Source organism: Trematomus bernacchii, unplaced genomic scaffold (assembly GCF_902827165.1).
Source record: "Trematomus bernacchii unplaced genomic scaffold, fTreBer1.1, whole genome shotgun sequence".
In the NCBI taxonomy this organism is placed as follows: Eukaryota; Metazoa; Chordata; class Actinopteri; order Perciformes; family Nototheniidae; genus Trematomus; species Trematomus bernacchii.
Genome location: NW_022987698.1, coordinates 2,327,152 through 2,347,549, shown reverse-complemented (window position 1 = coordinate 2,347,549; position 20,398 = coordinate 2,327,152). Strand labels below are relative to the sequence as shown.

Here is a 20,398-nt window from a genome sequence, read left to right as displayed (position 1 = left end):
GGCTCCACCACTGGGTTGAAAACGGAGCTCTAATGTGCCATTTTAAAGTAGATATTATATTGAACCAATGCCCATATCCAAAGTTTTTATATTGTTGTTGTGTGTTGTACTAAAAACACCATCATCATCATCATCATCATCATCACTGCACTGAGCAGCAATGCTGTTCTGTTTGTGAATGTGCAGTTTACTAGACCAGTGGGCATAAATATAATGCTTAACTTTTCCTGTATTGTTTTGTTTATTACATATTGACAGACAAGTAAACAGCTATCATTCAGAAACAAATGAATAGTCATTACATTTTCAATTTTTGATTAAACTTAACTGATTAACTCAATACATTTGAAGTGTGTACAAAGAGCAGCAATCAAATGATTCAGATTCAAGGATTTCAGCAAAAACAACCAATATTTTTAATCAGAGGGGGAATTAATGAGGCCTGTAAATCTCCTATTTTTTCACTCACCACTCCTTACCTTGCCAAAGCATTAGTAGAACCTGATGAGAATGAGCTATTAGCTTTGCCAGCGTACAAGTTTTGTGTTGCCAGCTCTTGTCCTGTGGAGGGAGATTTTGCAATAATTGCCCTGAAAATACTCCAGCTATCTCTCCATTTTTTGGACACCTAAATGATGTAAGACAGGATACATTTTCATTCCTAGGTAAGATACTCTGTGGTCCCTGCTTGGATTGTGTGGGATGCTTTAACTTGTAATAACGCCTACAGGTATATTAGTGCAAAGCATTCAACATCATTTACATTAAATCAAATCCTTATTTAAAAGCAAAAACGTCTAATGTGGATGAGTAGACATTCTAAAGTCTGTATCCTTTGCATAAATGTGCATATGCATGTATGACAGGTAGCATACATGAACACAGATCTGACAGCAAAGGTTAGAATTCAGATTTTATATATTTAATTTACCTTGTGTGACTTTTTGACAGGTTATGTTTAAGGAGCAGAGAGACAGAGAGAGAGGGTGAAAGAGTAAACATGTCCTATTTTCTACCCTGAGAAGCATTCACCTTGTCAACATTGGATGCATGAACTTTATAAGAAGTTTTGTATCAAAAGCAGTCAGGCGGATTTGAATCAAGAGCAGTGATACGTTAGTACCGCTCTCCCCCATCCATAGGGAAATGAGTGACAAAGAGGCAAGAGACATCTTCTGAAATGCAAGTTTCAATTTGTGGTTGCAGAGGTTTAGAATAGCAAATTGGCCAGACAAATATGATATTACAACAGACTGTAGTCCTGGCCCTTGTTGGAATTGAGGTCCTGTGCGTGCATGGTAACTGACTGTGTGGCTCATGCTGCAACATTTTCCTCTTCCTAGGTAGAACATAACATTAGACTGGAGGTTAGTTGAGCATGGGTGACTTAATGTGGCATAGTTCATATGTCATCATTTCCTCGTCGCAGCAAAGCCACCGTTACCTGCTGCAGAGCTCTCAAGTTATCTCCACAAAGATCACAAAGGCAATGTATTTTCATCATGTTCCTCGTTGTCTTAGCCAATTTAAAGATCACGAGCTTAGTGTCGACATTTTACAGACACACACTCATCAATTTCTGCTGCAGCAAAGCTTTGTCACAGGGCACAGTTGTGTTAAAGATGAAACACATAGAGGCACTACTGATACTGCTGTGTGTGTTCTGTACCTTTATCTGCTACCCTGCAGCCGAGCAATAAACCCATGTCACGACTGACATAATTATCCAAATTCAGGCCCCTAAATACTGAAGGCAGACTGTTTCTCTGCAACTATGCTAGTGAATGATTGTCCATCATAGAGGTGACCCCTTGTTTCAGAGTAGCAAGGAAATGTAATTTGGAAACCTCATACTTTGACAAATTAATCAACACTCTCCCTCGTGTCAGATACTTTACTGACTTTGGCAGATATGCCTCAGGCTAATTTGACTGAATATCAGTGACTTGATCATTATCTGCTCAGCTCACTTTCCAGTGCAGGTGCTCCCTTCTAGGGTGATCTTGAATAAGATAGGTTGTAATCTAAAATAGCAACGAAGTGGAAGAAGATAAAATAAAACCCTTTGTAGAGAATTGAAGATATATAATTTCATAGCTCATCATTTCAAGTGGGAAATTAAGGCATGATGAATATAATATAATATAACCACTTTAGAGTTTTAGTTACAACTTTTATTCTAGCAGAGGGATTGTGTATTGGAGTTTATAAACGTTTTATTTGTACGAATGGAGTCTGATTCTCCAGGTAACTGCATATATAATTTATATGACTTTATTATTTACAAATGATCTTAAATTAAGCATACGTCCATTGAATCCTATTAAAGAATTGACTAGTAAGGTGACACTGCCCTGTTAAATCTGACACAGTTTATATACAACGTAGTGGAAAGTAATTCAACATATGTGAAAAGTAACCAAATGAACCCCAAAAAGGGATAAAGATTGAATGAAAATTATAGTCAACATTAACAATAAACCCACATAGTAAAAATGCACTTTTGGAAGAATTTGAGCAGCTTTAGAATTGACTCGGATATTTTCTGTTTTATAGTTATAATTATGGCTTTGTGGAATACAAAAAGAGGTCATAGTGGGAGATAATGTGTCCCACTTACTACCAGCAAGAGCAGGGAGTGAGAATATGAAGGATGGTAATGACCCTGATTACTGACTCCACACGTTGTTCGTTTGTCTTAGTGATCTTACCCTTTTACAGGTACAGAGGCACTGCTACAAAAACGGTTCATAGTATGTATGTTGTCGACTTAAAACACAGTTCAAAATAAGTAAAATTATGTTTGCTTCACTCTCATTGATTTGTAGGCATTCAACAAAATTGTGAAAGTATTTAACATAACAACAGTTAAAAAAATCATGACATGTTAAAGTCAGACAAACTGCATCGCTAATAGAAAAAACCATGGCGGATTTGACGGAACAATAAGGGGCTGACAAATGCTGCAACAATATAATATGTCGCCACTGCTTTATTTGTTAGTTTGCAACGGTGATTGAAAACAACCTTACAGATAGATGCTTGAAACACACATGAAGCTTATTTTCCGTTTTTTTCTTATGCAATTAAAGGATAGAAATTATATTTTTATCATCATAGTGAAAATATACTTGGCTAAATGTTGACAAGTATGAAATGCACCTGCTAACCAAACATGTTTTAGCTATGGATGTAAGTGGCTTTTCTAATAATACACAGTATGGCCTCTTAGTACAGTGGATAAGCTCTCATATTATAACAATTGTGCATTTTATGAGAAAAGCATGACATTTCTAGCATAGTTAGTGCATAGCATAAGGTTTATTTTCAGATGTGGAGGGAAGTCAGATTTGACCTGTGAGGACCGTGAGAGGTCAAATCCAAGATGGCCGCCAGTCTCTCGGGTCAAATGTTCAAACACGCTTAATTTTGGAACCAAACATTGTAGAAAAACATTTAAGGTCTCATATCCAACTAAATTATGGATGCCCAATCATTTGGTGATACTTTTGAGATCACCAGAATTCAAGAAAATGCATTTAGGTGAAGATAAAGGTAGAAATTGACCAAAAATAAGCTGTCAATCAGTTGAAATTTGCAAAATGTGTGTGTGTGTGTGTGTGTGTGTGTGTGTGTGTGTGTGTGTGTGTGTGTGTGTGTGTGTGTGTGTGTGTGTGTCTGTGTGTGTGCGTGTGTGTGTGTGTGTGTGTGTGTGTGTGTGTGTGTGTGTGTGTGATGTGGTATAGTATATTCCAGTGGATTTATGGTCACCCAGCGCTAGCATTAATACAGAGACTGGAGGAATATGGCTTTACTTGGCACAGTCTGCATGCTGAAGAAAACATTTGTTTTTGGGTTTTTTTGTCTTCAAATACATACTTACATGATTGTGACGAGCATAATATTTGTTCTCCGCCCAACTCTCTAAGTCTAAGTGCTTGAACTCCGTGACAGGAGGATGAAGTATAAATGGATGGAACTATCAACAAAACAGCGTTTTATTCCCCAATGTCATATTTAATAGAAAAATAATGATGCACCTCTTATTGGAGGAAGAAGAATGAGGAACAGAAAGGTTTAGAGAGGGACAAAATGCTGAAAGAATGTAGACCAAAGAGGGAGTTGGAAAACAGTTCCATGTAGAGCACAAACAGCTCTCTTAACCCTCGCTGTTATAACAAAGGGCTGCACTCAACTATAAGGTTCACTGCTGTCCCTTTCCACTTATAGAGGGTTGGGGTTCGATTCCCTGCCTGTCCACCTATAAAACGCCCAAGGTAGCGCAGCTTTTTTTCTGTTCTTTAGTGGCTCACATGGACACTTAGAGGTCATGCAAAGAAAGGGTTATGTATGTTGTGTGTGTGACAGAGAGTGCAGAGAGAACATTGGCAAAGGGGATTTGTTTGTCCAAGCATGGCTGTACAAATACAAAGGTTTACCCATTTAGACTCCATGGTATGGAGAAAAAAACTAATTTTAAATCTTTATCTACACTATTTTGTAAGGATTACATTTTTTACTTCAAAAGAAGCTTATGCTTCAATTATGATTAGCATAAGAAAGAGAAACACAGACTGGTTCAATACAAATAGGTTTATAGTTTAAGGCAGCTGATGCGTGATTTTCGATGAGATGCATTTTGGTCTGGCAACTAATCTGTGTGGGTCACTCCCTTCTTCCCTTAGTCCCTTTTTCCCCAAGAAAAAAGCTCTTTTAAGGAAAGCTGGAACCAAGTATTATTTGAATGCAACGCTAGTTATCGGTTGAGGTATACAGTAAGGGTGATTTTAATTCTGGACGCCTTAATTGCATTCATACTTTTATTATGAACATAATCGTTTGGGAAAACAGCTTTATGTTACTGTCACTAGTCTAAATTATATCAAAACTAACATTGTCAATACTAATTGTTGTGTTTTGACTGATGCAAATGAATAGATTATTTTCAAAATAATGACTGAATAATTAGTCATAATTAAGTATGCTAACAAGCACTGATTTATTAACTGATTTCTCCATACCGGCTTCGTCAGTGTTCACTGCATGCCAGGCTTTATTTTAATGATACTGTCTGTCCCAATCAGTGTCAAGCCTTTCCTGTAGAGAAAAAAAAGTTAATTATGAAACTTTCTCCGTGCCATGCTCTGTTGATGCTCTTTCTATCTAACACATTTCTGCATTGAGTGTCATAATAAAGCAGTAATAAGGAGGGGATACTCTGCACAGTGATTATAAGCCCTGGGGTGATGCAGCTAAAGGAATTACTAGTAGAAGTACTTTACCTAAGTGCTCTTCATTACTCTTAATAATTAATCATGGTTACAGTAAGTGTATCAAGAGCCAGTGATTACGTTTTGGGGGTACATTTATACATCCATTGTACAGAAGTATAATTTCACATGTGGAAATGACAGGTATGATGATACTAATAGACTTCACTTTTTCAGTAAAGCAAGATATAAGAAATAAGCTCATGCATTTAAAATTCATTGAATGTCAAACTTGTGTAAGGAGAATCAGCCAAAAAACCCTCAAACTATTCATCTGAATAAAACAAACTATCTAACATGAATAATATTTGGGAGTTGACACTTTCTTGATACAGGTATATCATATAAAACAAATGTGCTCCATTTGACCTATCTGTTACATATTCCTTTATGTTTTAGTTGTTTGAGACAAACAGCAAAGGTTGAGACAGGATGGCCAACTCATGGAAATGTTGTAAGACTTGGCATCCAATTCCTTTTTCTATGATGCATTCTCGATATTCATTCGGAAATTGTTTTAAGAACTGTTTAGTATTTGCTAATACATCAGAAGATTTTTTTTGGGCGTCTGCAAGCCTGAACTCAAAGAAATCCATGAAAATGCAAATGAAGACAGTTATATTAAATGGTTGTAGTGTGACTTCTTCAAAAACAATAAAACTCACAGTATTCATAGCGGTGATGGGACAGATTTCTTTTTTTGCAGTGTCTTTTGTTCTATATCCATAAATAACTGAGACCACCTTGTGTTTGAAGTCAGAGATGTGCAAAAATGTTAATAAGCAGTACCATACCGATGTACTTCCGGATGTGGTCTCCCTCAGTAGCTAATTAAAAAGACATCTTTTTGATCTCATAATAGCCTTGCTGCCAGGGTAAACAAAGCAGGCGACAATGACACAATAATGGATTTTAGCATTCTAACAGAAGATACTTAAATACAGGTTCATTATTTATCCGTTTTTTGCAACATCTTTGGGTATGATATTAATCAAAACATCCCAAGCCCTCTATGAACCTATAGTGATTGTTCGGTATGAGAAACTATTTTTCGTCCTTGAGGAGTCCAGTGATTGGAGAGTGAAGTTAAGAGAGAAAAACACATTTGCAATCAACATTTTGATAAATGAAAGTCCTTGTACACAAGAGTATATGGCCCTGTCCTCGCATTCAGCGAGTCACATATCACTTTGTCCTTTCGGTCTTGATTGACAGATAAAGTCAAGCTGAGTGTAAATCTCATGGTTTTGTCATTGTTTTTGTCAGTATTTATACAGTTGAATATTTATTTCGCAATGTCGCTTACCGTTTTATGTAACACCATCTACAAATCTTGGAAAAGTGAAGTATACGAAATTGCACATGCAAGTTACAGTAACGTCACTATGGCAACAAGTAATGTTGGTGAAATATGTACAGCATCGTTAGGCACCTCTTTTTTTTACCCAAAACTTAATTTAAAATAAGTACATTCAATCAGTACTGCACATTCAAGTACAGCACCCATAAATAGAGCTGATAACAACAAAAAAGAGAGTACATAAAACAAAAAAAATGAATGAAAATCACAAGAAACCATGCAATGAGAGACAAATTAATATTCTAAATTTGTATTAAAAAAAAAGAATGAAACGTAGCTGAAAATCTTTCAATAAAGACATACATTAGAATTGAATTAAATTTGAAAAAGAAAGTTGTGAGCTTAAAAATTAAGTTTGTCAATAAAGACTTCTACAAATAAATTAATTAATAATAAAATTTGTAGGCCAATCTTTTTTCGGGGTTGCACTTTATAGACGGTCCCTTCACACTCGTCTCACTCACCTCTGCTGCTGCAGGTGAGACCACCATAGACTGGTTGAGACCTGAGAGACTGAGACCAATCTTATTTCTACAGCTCAGATCAAAATTACGTCGTAAACCCGTTGTCTACCTGACTACGGTTGTTAAGTGACGTCGTAGCTACAGTAGCATCAGGTAACCATGGAGATATATCCTCTGTGTTTGGCTGTCCTACAAATGCGTCTTACTTTTTTCACTTGCTGCTCGTACTTAAGTATGCCAAACGTTACTTTTCCGTGAACTGGAACAGATATGTAGTAAACTATCTATACATTGATTCTAAACGTTCAACCATTGGTGTGTCGTCACGTAAAATGTTCAGGAATAATTATCAGGTACGTTTATTTTAACCCAACTGTTTTTGGCCATCTTTGAACGCAACGCTCTTTGTAAACACCTGTATCTTTAGGCTAATTAGCTTAATGTGTAGCATGACATTAGCTGGAGGCTTTTACTCACAACCCATCGTGTATCCTCGCAGGGTGGACCTGTGGTTGAGATATTCAGTGGACAAGGAAAAGACCCTGTAGCAAAATGGAAACTTTGTGGAGGTCCGTCCTTCATACATAAGGTGAGTTTTCAGAGTTGCTAGTCTACCCTACCACATTCACATGCATGAATTCACCCTGGATATACTACAACACATATAATCTGATAAAGTACAATACATATCCTAAAGTCAGTGGTTGGAAGTAACTAAGTACATTTACTCAAGTACTGAACTTGAGTACAATTTTGATATACTTGTACTTTACTTGAATATTTCTGTTTATGCTAATTTGTACTTCTATTCCTCTTCAATTCAGAGATAAATCGTGTATTTATACCCCACTACATTTATTTAATACCTTAAGTTTCTTTACAGATTTGGACTAATGATGTGAAATATAATCAACACTTAAATAAGACTTTAGTTACACCTGGAGTAGCGTTCAAGCTACCCTGCAGTATACAAAGTCATTAAAACTAGCAGCACCTTTACCAGCCTTGATAACACATGAATGCATCAAGAATCACAATCAGAACATATAATATTATTCTGTAATGGACCAATTTGCTTAATAAGTACTTTAACGTTTGGTACTTTGAGTATGTTTTGATGCTAATACGTTGTGTACTTCTACTTGAGTAACATTATGAATGCAGTTTTACTTGTAACAGAGTATTCCTACACTCTGGTACTTCTACTTTTACTCATGTACAAGATCTGAGTACCTGCCTAATGCCTAAAGTTCACAAAGTCTGAATAGTTACCACAGGGTTTAACTACCCCCCCCCTGGATAACATGCTGCATTGAAACAATACATTTAGGCTGTAAACCTACACTGTTTTACATTGTACAAGTTTCCATGGGTTATATCCTTTACAACCTTAACCCATAAGAACCCGGACCCATTTCTACTTTTGGGAAAATTAAGGGGAACATAATTTACTAAATAGACCACCTAGAACACATTTCTGACAAGAACCCCCCCCCCCCCCCCCCTAGTGTCAAATATCTGAAATGTCACATTGGGCTTTAATGGTAAAATAACTCTTATATATAACTTCATTAACAAGGATTCTTTTTTTCGTTTAAATGAGTTTGAACATTCTTTGAATTGAAGAATGAGAACATATCAACTCAATATAATTGAATCAGCTAAATTAACTGAGCAGATCATAATCATATTTCTAATTGCATATATGTCACTTTGGGTTTACTGTGAAAGTTTAGGGTTAAAGTCCCCAGTGTCACAGCAATGTTTTTCTCATTTGTTTCATATCAATTTGATCAAGAAATGTTTCTACAACAGGTTAAATGTAATAAAGGGCATGTTATGTAAGCATTTTCATTCTTAAATGGCTTGAATTTGACCTTTTAGCAACAAAAAAGCTAAAGCTGTATAAGGAACTTTCCAGAACATTTAAAGTTCATGTGACACCCGTGTCACGGTGGGTCCTTATGGGTTAAATTCAGAGTAGAATCTGGCTTACATTTTATATTAAAATTCTGTTCTTGACCCGTAGCCTTTTTTAAATTTCAAAACTCATGCTTACATAAGAAAAGTCTGCTCACAATGATGGCTGTAGCCCACTGTTAGTACACAACAATGGTCACTTCACTGAGCGAGGTCTTGTACTTAGCAAGCTCTCTGATGTATTATTTTTTATTTTCTAGGAGTACAATAAAGAAGTCAGAGGGTTTGTTTACTGTCTGAAGGGCAGCAGCCAGACAGTCAAGATGCAAATGCCAGAGAATGGGAAAATGTCTCGTAAGTAAACACACTTGCACCTAATAGTACATGACATTTTGGCTTCCCACATCTTAATAGTAATTTATTTATTTGCCTATACTTTTGTTAGTTGGACTTCTTCAAAGATTCTTGGTCCTTCAAGTGCATATTGAACAGTGCAAGGATTTTTCCATTGAGCTTTTGTAAGTACAGCAAGCTAAAAAGTTTTCTGTTCAAAATACTTAATTTTTTATTGCATGAACATCTCAGTAAATCTTTTATTCTGTGGTTGATAAATGAATGTCATAACTGCAACTGTGGCTCAATATGGTAGAGACATCAATCTCTAATGGAGTGAATACAAACTTTGTTACACAAGGAAAAACATATTATAATATAATGTGAAATCTAAAAAATATTAATGTAACTGGAGTGCATTCCCCTCAGACTACCTAAATAAATAAATATAAACAGTTTGTTGAAAGCCCTTGAGCCTCCTGGAATAATGACTTTATCAGCAATGCCTATTATGTACTCTAATTTGCTTAAATAATCATTTATGATTAAGATGTTATTAAACTACATGCTACAAAGAAAGCTTTTATCTTACCATCCAGAGTCAATTCTACAAGGTTATTTACAAAGGAATATTTTTAATTTGTAAAACATAAAATGATCTGCATGGATGTTTGTTGATAGAAATAAGAATGCCTCTGCAATTTACCAGTGTTCTCATGATCAATAAAACACTGTTTGTGCAATCAACACTCTACAAATGTCTACAGATATAAAGTATCTCCCTGTGCTCAAAACTCCTGATGTATGTATTCTCTTCATAGTAAAATATAATTCATTACGGTCTCAGGCTCTGGTTTACAGTATCGATGCTGCTGTTTAGAAAGTGATATGGCATGCAGGCCCTCTATGAAACAAGGAGGACATACTGTCAGAACTTTAAATCATTTCTAAACTACAAAGTTACTAACCTACTATTTTACACGCACACTAAATCATTTTAAGAATATGGGGTAATATTGCTGGCGTTGCTGTTCTATTAGAGAGTGCCATGACAGCTGATTTCACGAGGCTACATTAAAGTAAAAGCTCCTTTTTAAGAGCCAACCTTATATAGACCAATAAAAGCTTGTGGCATTTTCTGCTCAGTACTTCCTTATGACACCATTTATGCTGATGATTATTTATATTTTCTTGTCTGTTATTTACAGGATAACCGATTTAGAGCACCTGAAAAGAAGACTTTACTTATCAACAGTACATAAAGAGTTGTCTGCCACACATTTGCATGCAAAGATACCTCTCGTAGGATTGAAACGCAGTGTCGTGAGTATCTTTTACATCCTTGACATGTTCTATTCTCAGAGTTCTTTCAGATATGTGCTTCTTTATTGTTTGTTTTATATCTCGTGAGCTGCTCTAAGAGAACCTTATAACTATAGTATCATATTGTTTCTTTTGTCTCAGTGGTCTACTTTGTGCATCGACCTTATATCATTCACCAGTGAACTGTTCAAGGGGTTTTTGACATTGGATGGCATCACTTTGTTTGCAACCTGTAAAGTCCGCAGAATCTTCACCATGAAAACAGTGCCTACCGAACTCTCAGGCGATGGTAATGCTTTAAACAAAACAGGTAGGCTGATTAAACAAAAGTGTAATCCGTAAAGTGCCCTCCCTGACTCGTTATTTAAGAGATAATAGCTTTGCACTGAAACTTCTAATCAATGCTCTTCACTTTAAATAGATTTAGTCTGTCTTTATTTAGAACTGTGTGTATGTGTGTTGGGAGAGAGAGAACAAGTTGGCTGTTTCTATGGTAGTTGGTAGTTGGCTGAGAGCGGTGGTTTTTGTTCAACTCTAAAATGGCTCAGCAGAGCAAACAGCTGCTCTCAGCACTGGCTGCTTACTGCACACATACGTTACTTGCCAGTTAACAAAAGTGCTACATGTATGTTATGTCAATAATAAGTGTTTTGGTTTATTGTCTGATTTGGCTTAATCTGAGCATGTTCTCTTTTTTTATCAAGATATGTTTCTCAGTGGAGCCGGTCTCATGGACTCGGTCCCTCGCAGCTGCCAGTTCCCGCCTGATGTAAACTACGTCACCCAAGTGTTGAACATGGAGAATTTACGGAAGGCAGACATGAGGGCTGGACTGTTGAGCTCTGACTGTGGTGGGTAAGAGAAAATCACATGATTGTAAAATGCTAAACATTGGTGGATAATATCTTAAGTACATTTACTCAAGCACTATATTAACATTTTTGTGGTAAGTTTTATTCTTCAGATTTTCCATTTTATATTCCACTACATTTGAAAGAAAAGATTGTATTTTTTAATAGATTTTTCTGACAGCAATAATATTTCAGCTATAACAACAGCATCAAAACCCCCATGTTTTAATCAAATATAAGCTTGGAAATGAAGCTCCCTTATCCTTTTGTTTTTCCATTTAAAGGGCTAGTGCATACGATTAAGTGACTGAATACAGCTCAATTAACCAGAGTTTCACCACTCTGAGCTACTGTAGAAACATGGAGAAATTAACCCGCTGCTAATTTACATGTGAAGGGCTCATTTTAGGCTGATGAAAAAAATAACAATTCTTAGCTTCAGGTGGTTATAAACGAATACAAATAAGTGTGTCACATGGGACCCTGGGTAGCTCAGTTGTTCTGCCCAGTACGCGGGTTTGACTCCCGAGCCTTCAGAAGGTTTCAGGCAAAGTTATTCGCTCTCTCAACTCTGCATCTCCAATAAAGGCGAACGCAAGAAAAGAATATCTTTAAAAATAAAATAGTGATGAATATTATACTTTCGCCAATAGATCCCCTTTATTCAAACACACTGCTCCATTTAAATAAATGTAATCTTTAATGCATCATAACATGTTTAAATGTATAACAAGTACTGTATACTGAAGGTTTGCTATTATATATTTAAAACGCAAGATATCTGCCGTTATCAATTAAACAGTTAATATACATAGAGATGGTGTAGAAATTGATGCACATAAATAAACAGCTTCCTATGATTTCAGACTGGGATTTTAATCTTTTTATTTTCCTCCCATGAAATGCCTTTAGGCCTCATTTTTATGTTCGTGTGCACCTCACCTGTACTCGGAGAGCTGCAATTATCTCCTCATATAAAAAGACATGCACCAGTAATCCAGCTCTGCCGCCTCTGTGGCCTTTCTTATCAGCGCTTATTTATTTGTTCTGACAGCTGTCTAAGTCATGTTGAGTCAACTGGCAATGCCCATGGAAGAGAGCAGTAACCACACACAACAAATAGCTTTTCCTAATTAGCATCAGCATTATTAGCATAACATTCCTAATCATAATTAAAACGATTGCTATTAAACTAGGCATCCAATTTAACTGTGACAAAGTTGCTTGGTGAATATTGTTGCTTCACTACCCAATCTGTCAGAAACTGTTAAAAGTAAGCGACGGCAGTATTTAACGCGCAGCAGCAAACAAAACGTCTGATAGATATCTAAGACATTCTTTTTCCAGGTCAATGAATTTGCACAGATCAAATCAACGCTCAAAATAAATAATGATCATCAATTCATCATATATCTTTTTTGATTTCTTATTGTAACCATATCCTTCTTCGGGATTCTGCAGATTGAAAATGCACAACAAAAATCCCTAAAAACTCTGAAACCATGGTCACTTTCGAGTCAAATCTGCTGTATCAAATGAGCGTGACTTCTCTTTCTTCACTCCGAGTGCATCAGCTTGGCTCTGTCTGTATCATCTTGGCAATCCTATGTGTTTTGTGTCTGCTTTTTGCTCTTATGACGATCAGACAGAGTGTGTTTTTCTGTTAGCATCAGCGGACGTGGTCGTAATGAGCAATGGCTCGGATACAGCAGGGTCAGGACACTACATCACGACTTCCTCAACAGGCCATTATTTTTACATGGAGCAGATTGATTGATTAAAGATTAAACACCAACTCAAACAGTTCAGCAGACAAGTTAAATGTATGGACAACCATTAAACCTCAAATACATGTTTCTATCAATTGGCCCTAATTCAAAGTATATAAAATGCATGTTTTCTATTGACAGTAAAAACTTTGAAAAGACTTTCTAGCTAGTGTGGAGGCGACTTTTCCCTGATCTTGAAAAAGATGATAGTGTGAGGCGTTCACTCTGACCTGGCGTCACCATGCATTTGACCTTTCATCTATATAAACCGTAGCTACTTGATCATTAACATGACTGACAGTCAGATTAAGGAAATTGTTTAACATTTGTAGCTCTAGTTTCCAGGTTATTGAGGTCCTTTTTCATCTAGTCTCTTTTTTTTGGAGTCAGAATCAGAAACGGGTTTATTAGCAGGTAGGTTGACACGTACGAGGAATTTGACTTGGTGTCGTGGTGCATACATAAAAGTAAAACAAAAATAAAAAAACACAGATAGCAAACTATTTTAAGAACACTATAATAACATAACAAATAATAATAATAAAAAATATAGTAAAATAAAAAATCAAATAAAGCAGTATTTACATTGAAATAGGATGGAATAAAATATGTGCAGTAAAAAAAACAGATATTGTCAGCATTGTGTGCATTAAAGGGGACCTATCATGCAAAATGCACCTTTGTACGTCTTTTATACATGAATATGTGTCCCCGGTGTGTCAGGGAACTCACCAAGTGTCAGAAAACACAACCCTCTCTCTTTTCCTCCATACCCAAAATCTCTAAAAACGGGGCTGCAACGGATCTGATACAGACTGATACGGATTTGAAAATAGTCTGACGTCAGTGACGAGGAGCTCCGCCTATATGGCCAACTCTCCACCAATCAGGGGAATGAGAGGTTGCCGTGGCATGGTAACAGCATGGTAACAGCATGGTAACATGACGCTCGTAACTTGGCCCCCTCCTTTGCAGGGGGGCGTGGTCAGCTGCAGCGCATGCAAAGACAGGGGTGGAGGAGAGCAAAATAGAGCGAATAGAGCCCTACAATATATTATTCAAATATAGCATGATAGGTCTCCTTTAATGTAATGCATAGAGTCTGCGTTGTGGCTGAGGTAAAGCAAAGGTTAGATTATGTATGAGAAAAAGATGTAAGAAAAATGGAAATCTTAATTAAACAACAAAGGTCTATGATTGAAATTTCGTTTCAGTTCCTGATCAGTCTACCACTGCCAGATCTACCGGTTATAGAAGACCCAGGCTTCAGGGTGTTTTACACACAGCCTCAGGCTCCAGGGTTTCAGGGCCACCCACTCAAACTGGAAGAAAAAGCAGTGCAGCCTCAGAAGAAATGGATAAAAGTCTTCTCTTTGTATCGAATGTGGTAAGCTCATGAATCCCATAATATCAAACATTACTATATGTCATACATGACTATAAATACAAAATAGATCATGTTGTTTTTGAACTTGTTTTCCTTCTCTTGTTGTTCCCTGCAGGCATCCCCGTCTAGTAAAATGAACCAAAAAGTTGCTGCAGAAAGTGAGAGCAGTGCCAAACTGAGGGATCATTTATCACACGGAGAACCTTCCCAAATTCTTCTCCAGGGTAGAATCGAATAAGAGTTCGATGTGTTGTTTTATCTCAGCTGCATGCTTCCTACACTACACCTATACATGCCTTTGTCAGCTATTATATCACCAAATATATTTGTATCTTTATTTGTTTAAGGCGTTATATATACAAACTTACTTATTCAACTAAATGAAAATCTGTGTAGGAAGAAGCTGACCTTTCATTTTCTTCTACCTGTTTTTCTGTGGATAAAAGACTAAACTTTATTATTAATATTAAAAATATAGTATATATATATATATATATATATATATATATATATATATATATATATACACAAAACGTTAAGTTGATTAAAAATTATCAGATTAACAATAATGCTTAACACCTATATAAGTATATACTGTGTATATAAATATATGTATTAAATATATTTATATATAAATATACATTGTTAAACAAGCACATCTGTATATCACACTTACTGTAGGATATCGTAGAATAAAGCAGCCATTACGCTCACTCACTGAATCACAACATGGTTTAGAGTTTAGGGGGGTGGCCAGTGTTGAATACAGAACAATAAACACAGATAACAAGACAATGCTGTAAAGTAATTAAAATATTAAGTGAAAGGAGGTTTGTTAGTCTTTAAGTGTATTGTATTCCTTCTCCTCAGATCAGCTTCTAGGTTTAAAAAAAATGGAGATCATTGATTGTTCAATGACAGCTTTGGCTATTGTTTTTCCTAATGTGTGCACACATTACCAACCAGAGCGGTTTTTCTTTTTGAAGCCAGTGAGTGTTTCCTTACAAAGCCCATGATCGACAGATGATTCTCCATCTCTGATTGGATGTTAAATCCCACACTGGCCATTTTTTTGTATGTAGTTGTAGGTCTCTGGACCCAATAGGAAGCAGCAAACATGCAAACAGATCATTGGAAAGAAGAAATAAAGAAATAAATTGATATATTTACAGTCTTAGTTGTAATGTGGACCAAGAAGCAGAATGCAGAGGTAGAGCAGTTATCGCAAAAGGCAGATTATTTGGTCTTTGTTCAAAAGCACAGTCATTAATAGGTAAGCAATCAGCGAGACCGACAGAGTCAGAAAGGGAGCTGGCAGTGATGCATAAATAACACACATGACACAATTTGCCAAAGAGAGCGAGTTGGTGGACCTGTTTTTAAGTGACTAATAGGCGGTAATAAGGAGCAGAACATTTAAAATTGAACTAAAATGGGAGGCTGAACCCAGCACAGAAACATAGCTGACAGGTTTTTAGAAAATTCCAGAGAATGAAAGTTTAATCCTGTAGCTAGAAAGTGTTTTTTCACTTCTCAGCATTGGCTTATAGAGGAGATACCAATATCATTGCGACCCTACCCTCATTAATTAATAACGCAAAAAAGCCAAACATTATAATTTGAAAGAACCAAACTTAAATATCCCTTTTTCTCGTATGCAAACAAAGCAAATCAACCAAGCTCTAGTTGTTTGTCTTGCAGTGAAAATGTTATAAACTGATCAAGGGACATGACGTAGGCTTTGACTTGGTACCTCCTAATATCTTGTACCCTGGGTGACTGAGAAACAGCATCGATGGAAATCACTCTGTTGGTTTTATTGTAAGGCTTGTGAATGTGATGTGCACCAATGCAGATCCGGTGTATAGCTGCATGACTTAAAGTGCGCTTCTTGCTGTAAAAGCGCACACTGCATTCCTCTCATCACATCTTCTTGGCCTTAAGAATGCATCCGATTATTCTTGTGCATCAGTTAAAGCATTACATATCAACCAACAAAACAAGATCCCGGCTCTGGCACAGTTTATTCTCCCAAGCACCTAATAACAGCTTTTTCCGTTGGTAATGCACCATCCTTTGAGCATGACTGAATGCAAAAACCGATGATTAAAATTCCTTAATCAGCTGAACATAATGTAGCAGGATGTATTCTCCCTGCACTGAATGAATGTAAGAAGCTCAGTTACTGAAATGCCTTCATTAATAAGGACTTTCACAGTGCATAATCATTTCACAGATATGCTTCTGGCAAGCTATAATAACATTGTTTGACTGTTTTGTGTTATAAAGCTGTTCTAATGTTGAAAGGACTCTGTAGGAACACTTGGCAGTTTACAGCCCCATCCCCCGAACGACAGAGTGTTTGACAAGCAGGGATCTAAGAAGCTCCGGGTGTACAGTGCAGGAAGAGAGAGGCTAGCATCGTCAGGTGAGATCACTTCACCGCGTGTTCACTGTGTATGTTGGAATACACAGTTTTAACGTGTTTACAGGTTCAACACCGTAGGTTATTTAATTCTGATTAACAGCCTCTCCAGATGCTGTTCCTGGTGGCGACAGAAAGAGAAGTAAAACCAGGGAGAAAGGCAATTCAACACCCAGTAGGCAAAAAAGCGAGCAACAACCCCTGACCCTAACAGAAACTACAAAGCCCCTCACAGCAGGTGAGGCTATCGTCTGCTGTGAATAGACAGGGAGCGTAGCAGCAGATGGAGCAGCAGGGAGATGTGTGCACTTTCATACTGAGTGATGGTTTGAAGAGTCTAAAAAGATAGTGAGTGATGGGACAAAGGAGAATAATATGCCTATTGAGTGATGTTGGTTTCTACTTTGCCTGTTCTGATTTTTCCAAGGAGCTTTTTTATACTTGAGAAAAATACCTATTTCCAGTCTTAATTTAAATCACTTCAAAAATATTGCATGAATTTTAATGAGCCACTTTCAGTGCTGCATACACCATCACTTTTGTTCCCCCTTTTTAATTTTGCATAGCCCACGTCAAGGCCATTTCAGGATTTGTGTAGGCGTACCTACTTCTATCTTAGCCCAAGAAACCCCCCTCCACACACACTTACACACAGGCGCGCACACACACACACACACGCCACACACCCACCTACACCAGCATTGTCCTCAGAAAACGTGTGCACGTGCTCTGAAAGCTCATCTATGGATGTTTCTCCACAGCAATAAGCTCCTTGGCTGCAGCCCTGCCCACAGACTGAAAGCAGTTAGTTCATTAATGGTAATGTGGCACATTAAATAAAAGTCAGAGGGGCATCTCCTGAGCCCAGGGTTTGCCACACAGTGGGCAATTAGAGAAAGTGATTATACTGTCGAGAGGTTCAGATGTGCTCCCTCATTCAGATAGTGGTGCCACTCCCTTTGATCTCAGGCCTACGGAGGAGGTTAAGGATTCAGTGTGTCATGCATCTTTCATTTAAGGCTTGAAGAGATTGTACCCAGATATTCAGGAACATACTGTAACAGTTTCTCTTTGTTCTGTAACAAAAAATTGAAAGCCAAAGATAAAGCGGAACGGCAGCAACATTTACCTGGAAAATATGTCAGTTTTAAAGAGTGTTTGTACAGAGCTTTCATTGTTTGAGTGACAACGTTGCAGTAAACTGTTGTCCTCACTACTGATTATGTTGTTCATATTATCATTAAGGTATCAGCATAGCAGGGCTATAAAAAAAAAACCCTACTCCATCACATCAGTGCTGGAGAGATGAATGGCCTTTTTCTGGCAGGCAATCGAATTCATTACAACTTTGCATATTTTTATTATGTATTTTTATGTGCATATAATCAAATGAAACTAGAAGGATATTAGTCACACGATGAAAAAACTCAAATCATTCACTGTAATTAGATTCCTATCATTATTTTTTACTCCACCTGGCTAAGACCTTCATGTGTTTTTTATAACAGACTTATTCATGAATCCAACGATTTGTACACTCAAGGTTGACTTTTCAAAAAAGAATTTTCTCCTGCTTCAGTTTTAAACGTTAGGATTTTTACTTTTGTTCTTTTATTTCAGAAGAATGTAGCCTCAGGGAGAGTTCAGGATCTGCCCCCTCACCAGCAGAGCCCTTGCGCGGCTCCATCGGTCCAGGTCTTTCTCGTGACCTGCAGGTCGGGAGCAGCTGGGAGAGTAATGACGGGTCCGAGCCCCAGCTCACTCTGCAAGAAGAGGTGTTCACTTTCTCATCCCAGCCACACTCACCCAAACGAGGGCAAGGCCAGGGTGAGCAGGAGAAGATGGAGATGGGAGATGATCCGGTTCAGAGTGGAAGGCGGTATGAGGCCCAGCCCCAGGACGACTTCATCGGCAGTGAGAGTGATGAGGTATGTCTGATCTTTGTAGGGGCACGTGCACACTGCCAGTACTTTATGTGCACATTTGAAAAACACATGATTTGTCTCTTAGCAATGTAATCTGATCTAATATAATCTCAATAAATCATCAAATATTCAATGTTGTTATAATATTTCGGATTATATCCACATTTTGATTCCATTCAGTTTGATTTGATTCATTGATCAGTGGCAGTTAACTGCAGAATACCTTAAAGCTCCCATGTCATGCTTTTCCGGTTATTACCCGTCCCCTTGTGTGTTATGAAGGTTTTTATGCATGTAAACGGTGTGCAGAGTCAAAACCCTCAAAGTACACCCTGTAGCGAGTAAAACTCTAACACAGAAAATACCTCTCCAAAACGCCTCGTTGGAGATACGTCACTGCCCATTTGAGTCTTCCATTTAGTTCCGGGTACCGCCTGATGTCATGCGGTACCCGGAACGAAATGGACCAATCCCGAAGAGCTATGGCCACACCAGCAGCGGCGTGTTCCTCCAGAGGTTCGAAGAACCGGCATTTCACAGACGAAAGCTTCCAAAACATTGCCCAGTTTGAGGCCGGATATGCACAGCTTGTTTGGACCGTTTGGAGCAGGGGAAGATCCGGGTACACAACCTGTAAGTTTGCATTGTTATTTGTGTATTTATCAAACAAGACTGTTTAAATGTGTAAACTGTGTTGGACTGCTAAGCCATTGACACAGTGCTAACTGTGCTAACTAAGTTGCTAGAGTTTCCATATATCAACTCTAATATCAGCAGATGGCCTTGCATACATGTATCTCATAGCAGGAGAATGTCTGCATTCACACACAAAATACCTATTGACAGTATACTCCGGGTGATTTGCCGTGCGGTCAGTCGCGAAACGTAATTACATTATAGCTGGCGTAGCTTGTATGCAACCGATCTAACACACGGATCTAGAGCTAGGTTTGGTCGGAAAAACATTTTTGTGATGCTACGTTGCTAGCGTTTAAATATATCAACTACAATGTCAGCAGATGGCCTTACATGTTTGTCATGGCAGGAGAATGTCTGCAGTCACACACACGGAATACTCATACAGTATACTCCGGGTGATTTACCGTACATTGTGACAGTACATATACTGCATGTATAGCTAACGAGGCTAGCTGTATGCTAGCGCAAAACAATGTATTCATGCAAGTTACATTGTATGACCGAACGTAGCAGAATACCCGTATACGATTGCAATTATAAACACGTTATTGCTAGCCTAATATGAACCACTAGCTTTTGTTCATAGTAGTTTTATTACACTGCATTATAGTTGCCTTTCCTCCAAGCTAACGTTCATATCGTGTTAGCTACCAAGGTAAACAAAGCTAGGTT

General features: G+C 37.5%; 1 protein-coding gene across 1 annotated transcript in view; it reads left to right on the top strand.

The window, feature by feature from the left end:
• Window positions 1-7,587: 7,587 nt before the first annotated feature.
• cfap20dc (CFAP20 domain containing) overlaps window positions 7,588-20,398 on the top strand; it is a 32,527-nt gene continuing 19,716 nt past the window's right edge. The window contains exons 1-10 of the mRNA XM_034139328.1: window positions 7,588-7,683; window positions 9,275-9,368; window positions 9,460-9,532; window positions 10,556-10,670; window positions 10,812-10,959; window positions 11,375-11,521; window positions 14,505-14,677; window positions 14,793-14,901; window positions 16,995-17,105; window positions 18,723-19,030. Coding sequence (XP_033995219.1) covers window positions 9,338-9,368; window positions 9,460-9,532; window positions 10,556-10,670; window positions 10,812-10,959; window positions 11,375-11,521; window positions 14,505-14,677; window positions 14,793-14,901; window positions 16,995-17,105; window positions 18,723-19,030 — 1,215 coding nt within the window. The 5' untranslated portion in view covers window positions 7,588-7,683; window positions 9,275-9,337. The remainder of the gene's footprint in view (window positions 7,684-9,274; window positions 9,369-9,459; window positions 9,533-10,555; window positions 10,671-10,811; window positions 10,960-11,374; window positions 11,522-14,504; window positions 14,678-14,792; window positions 14,902-16,994; window positions 17,106-18,722; window positions 19,031-20,398) is intronic.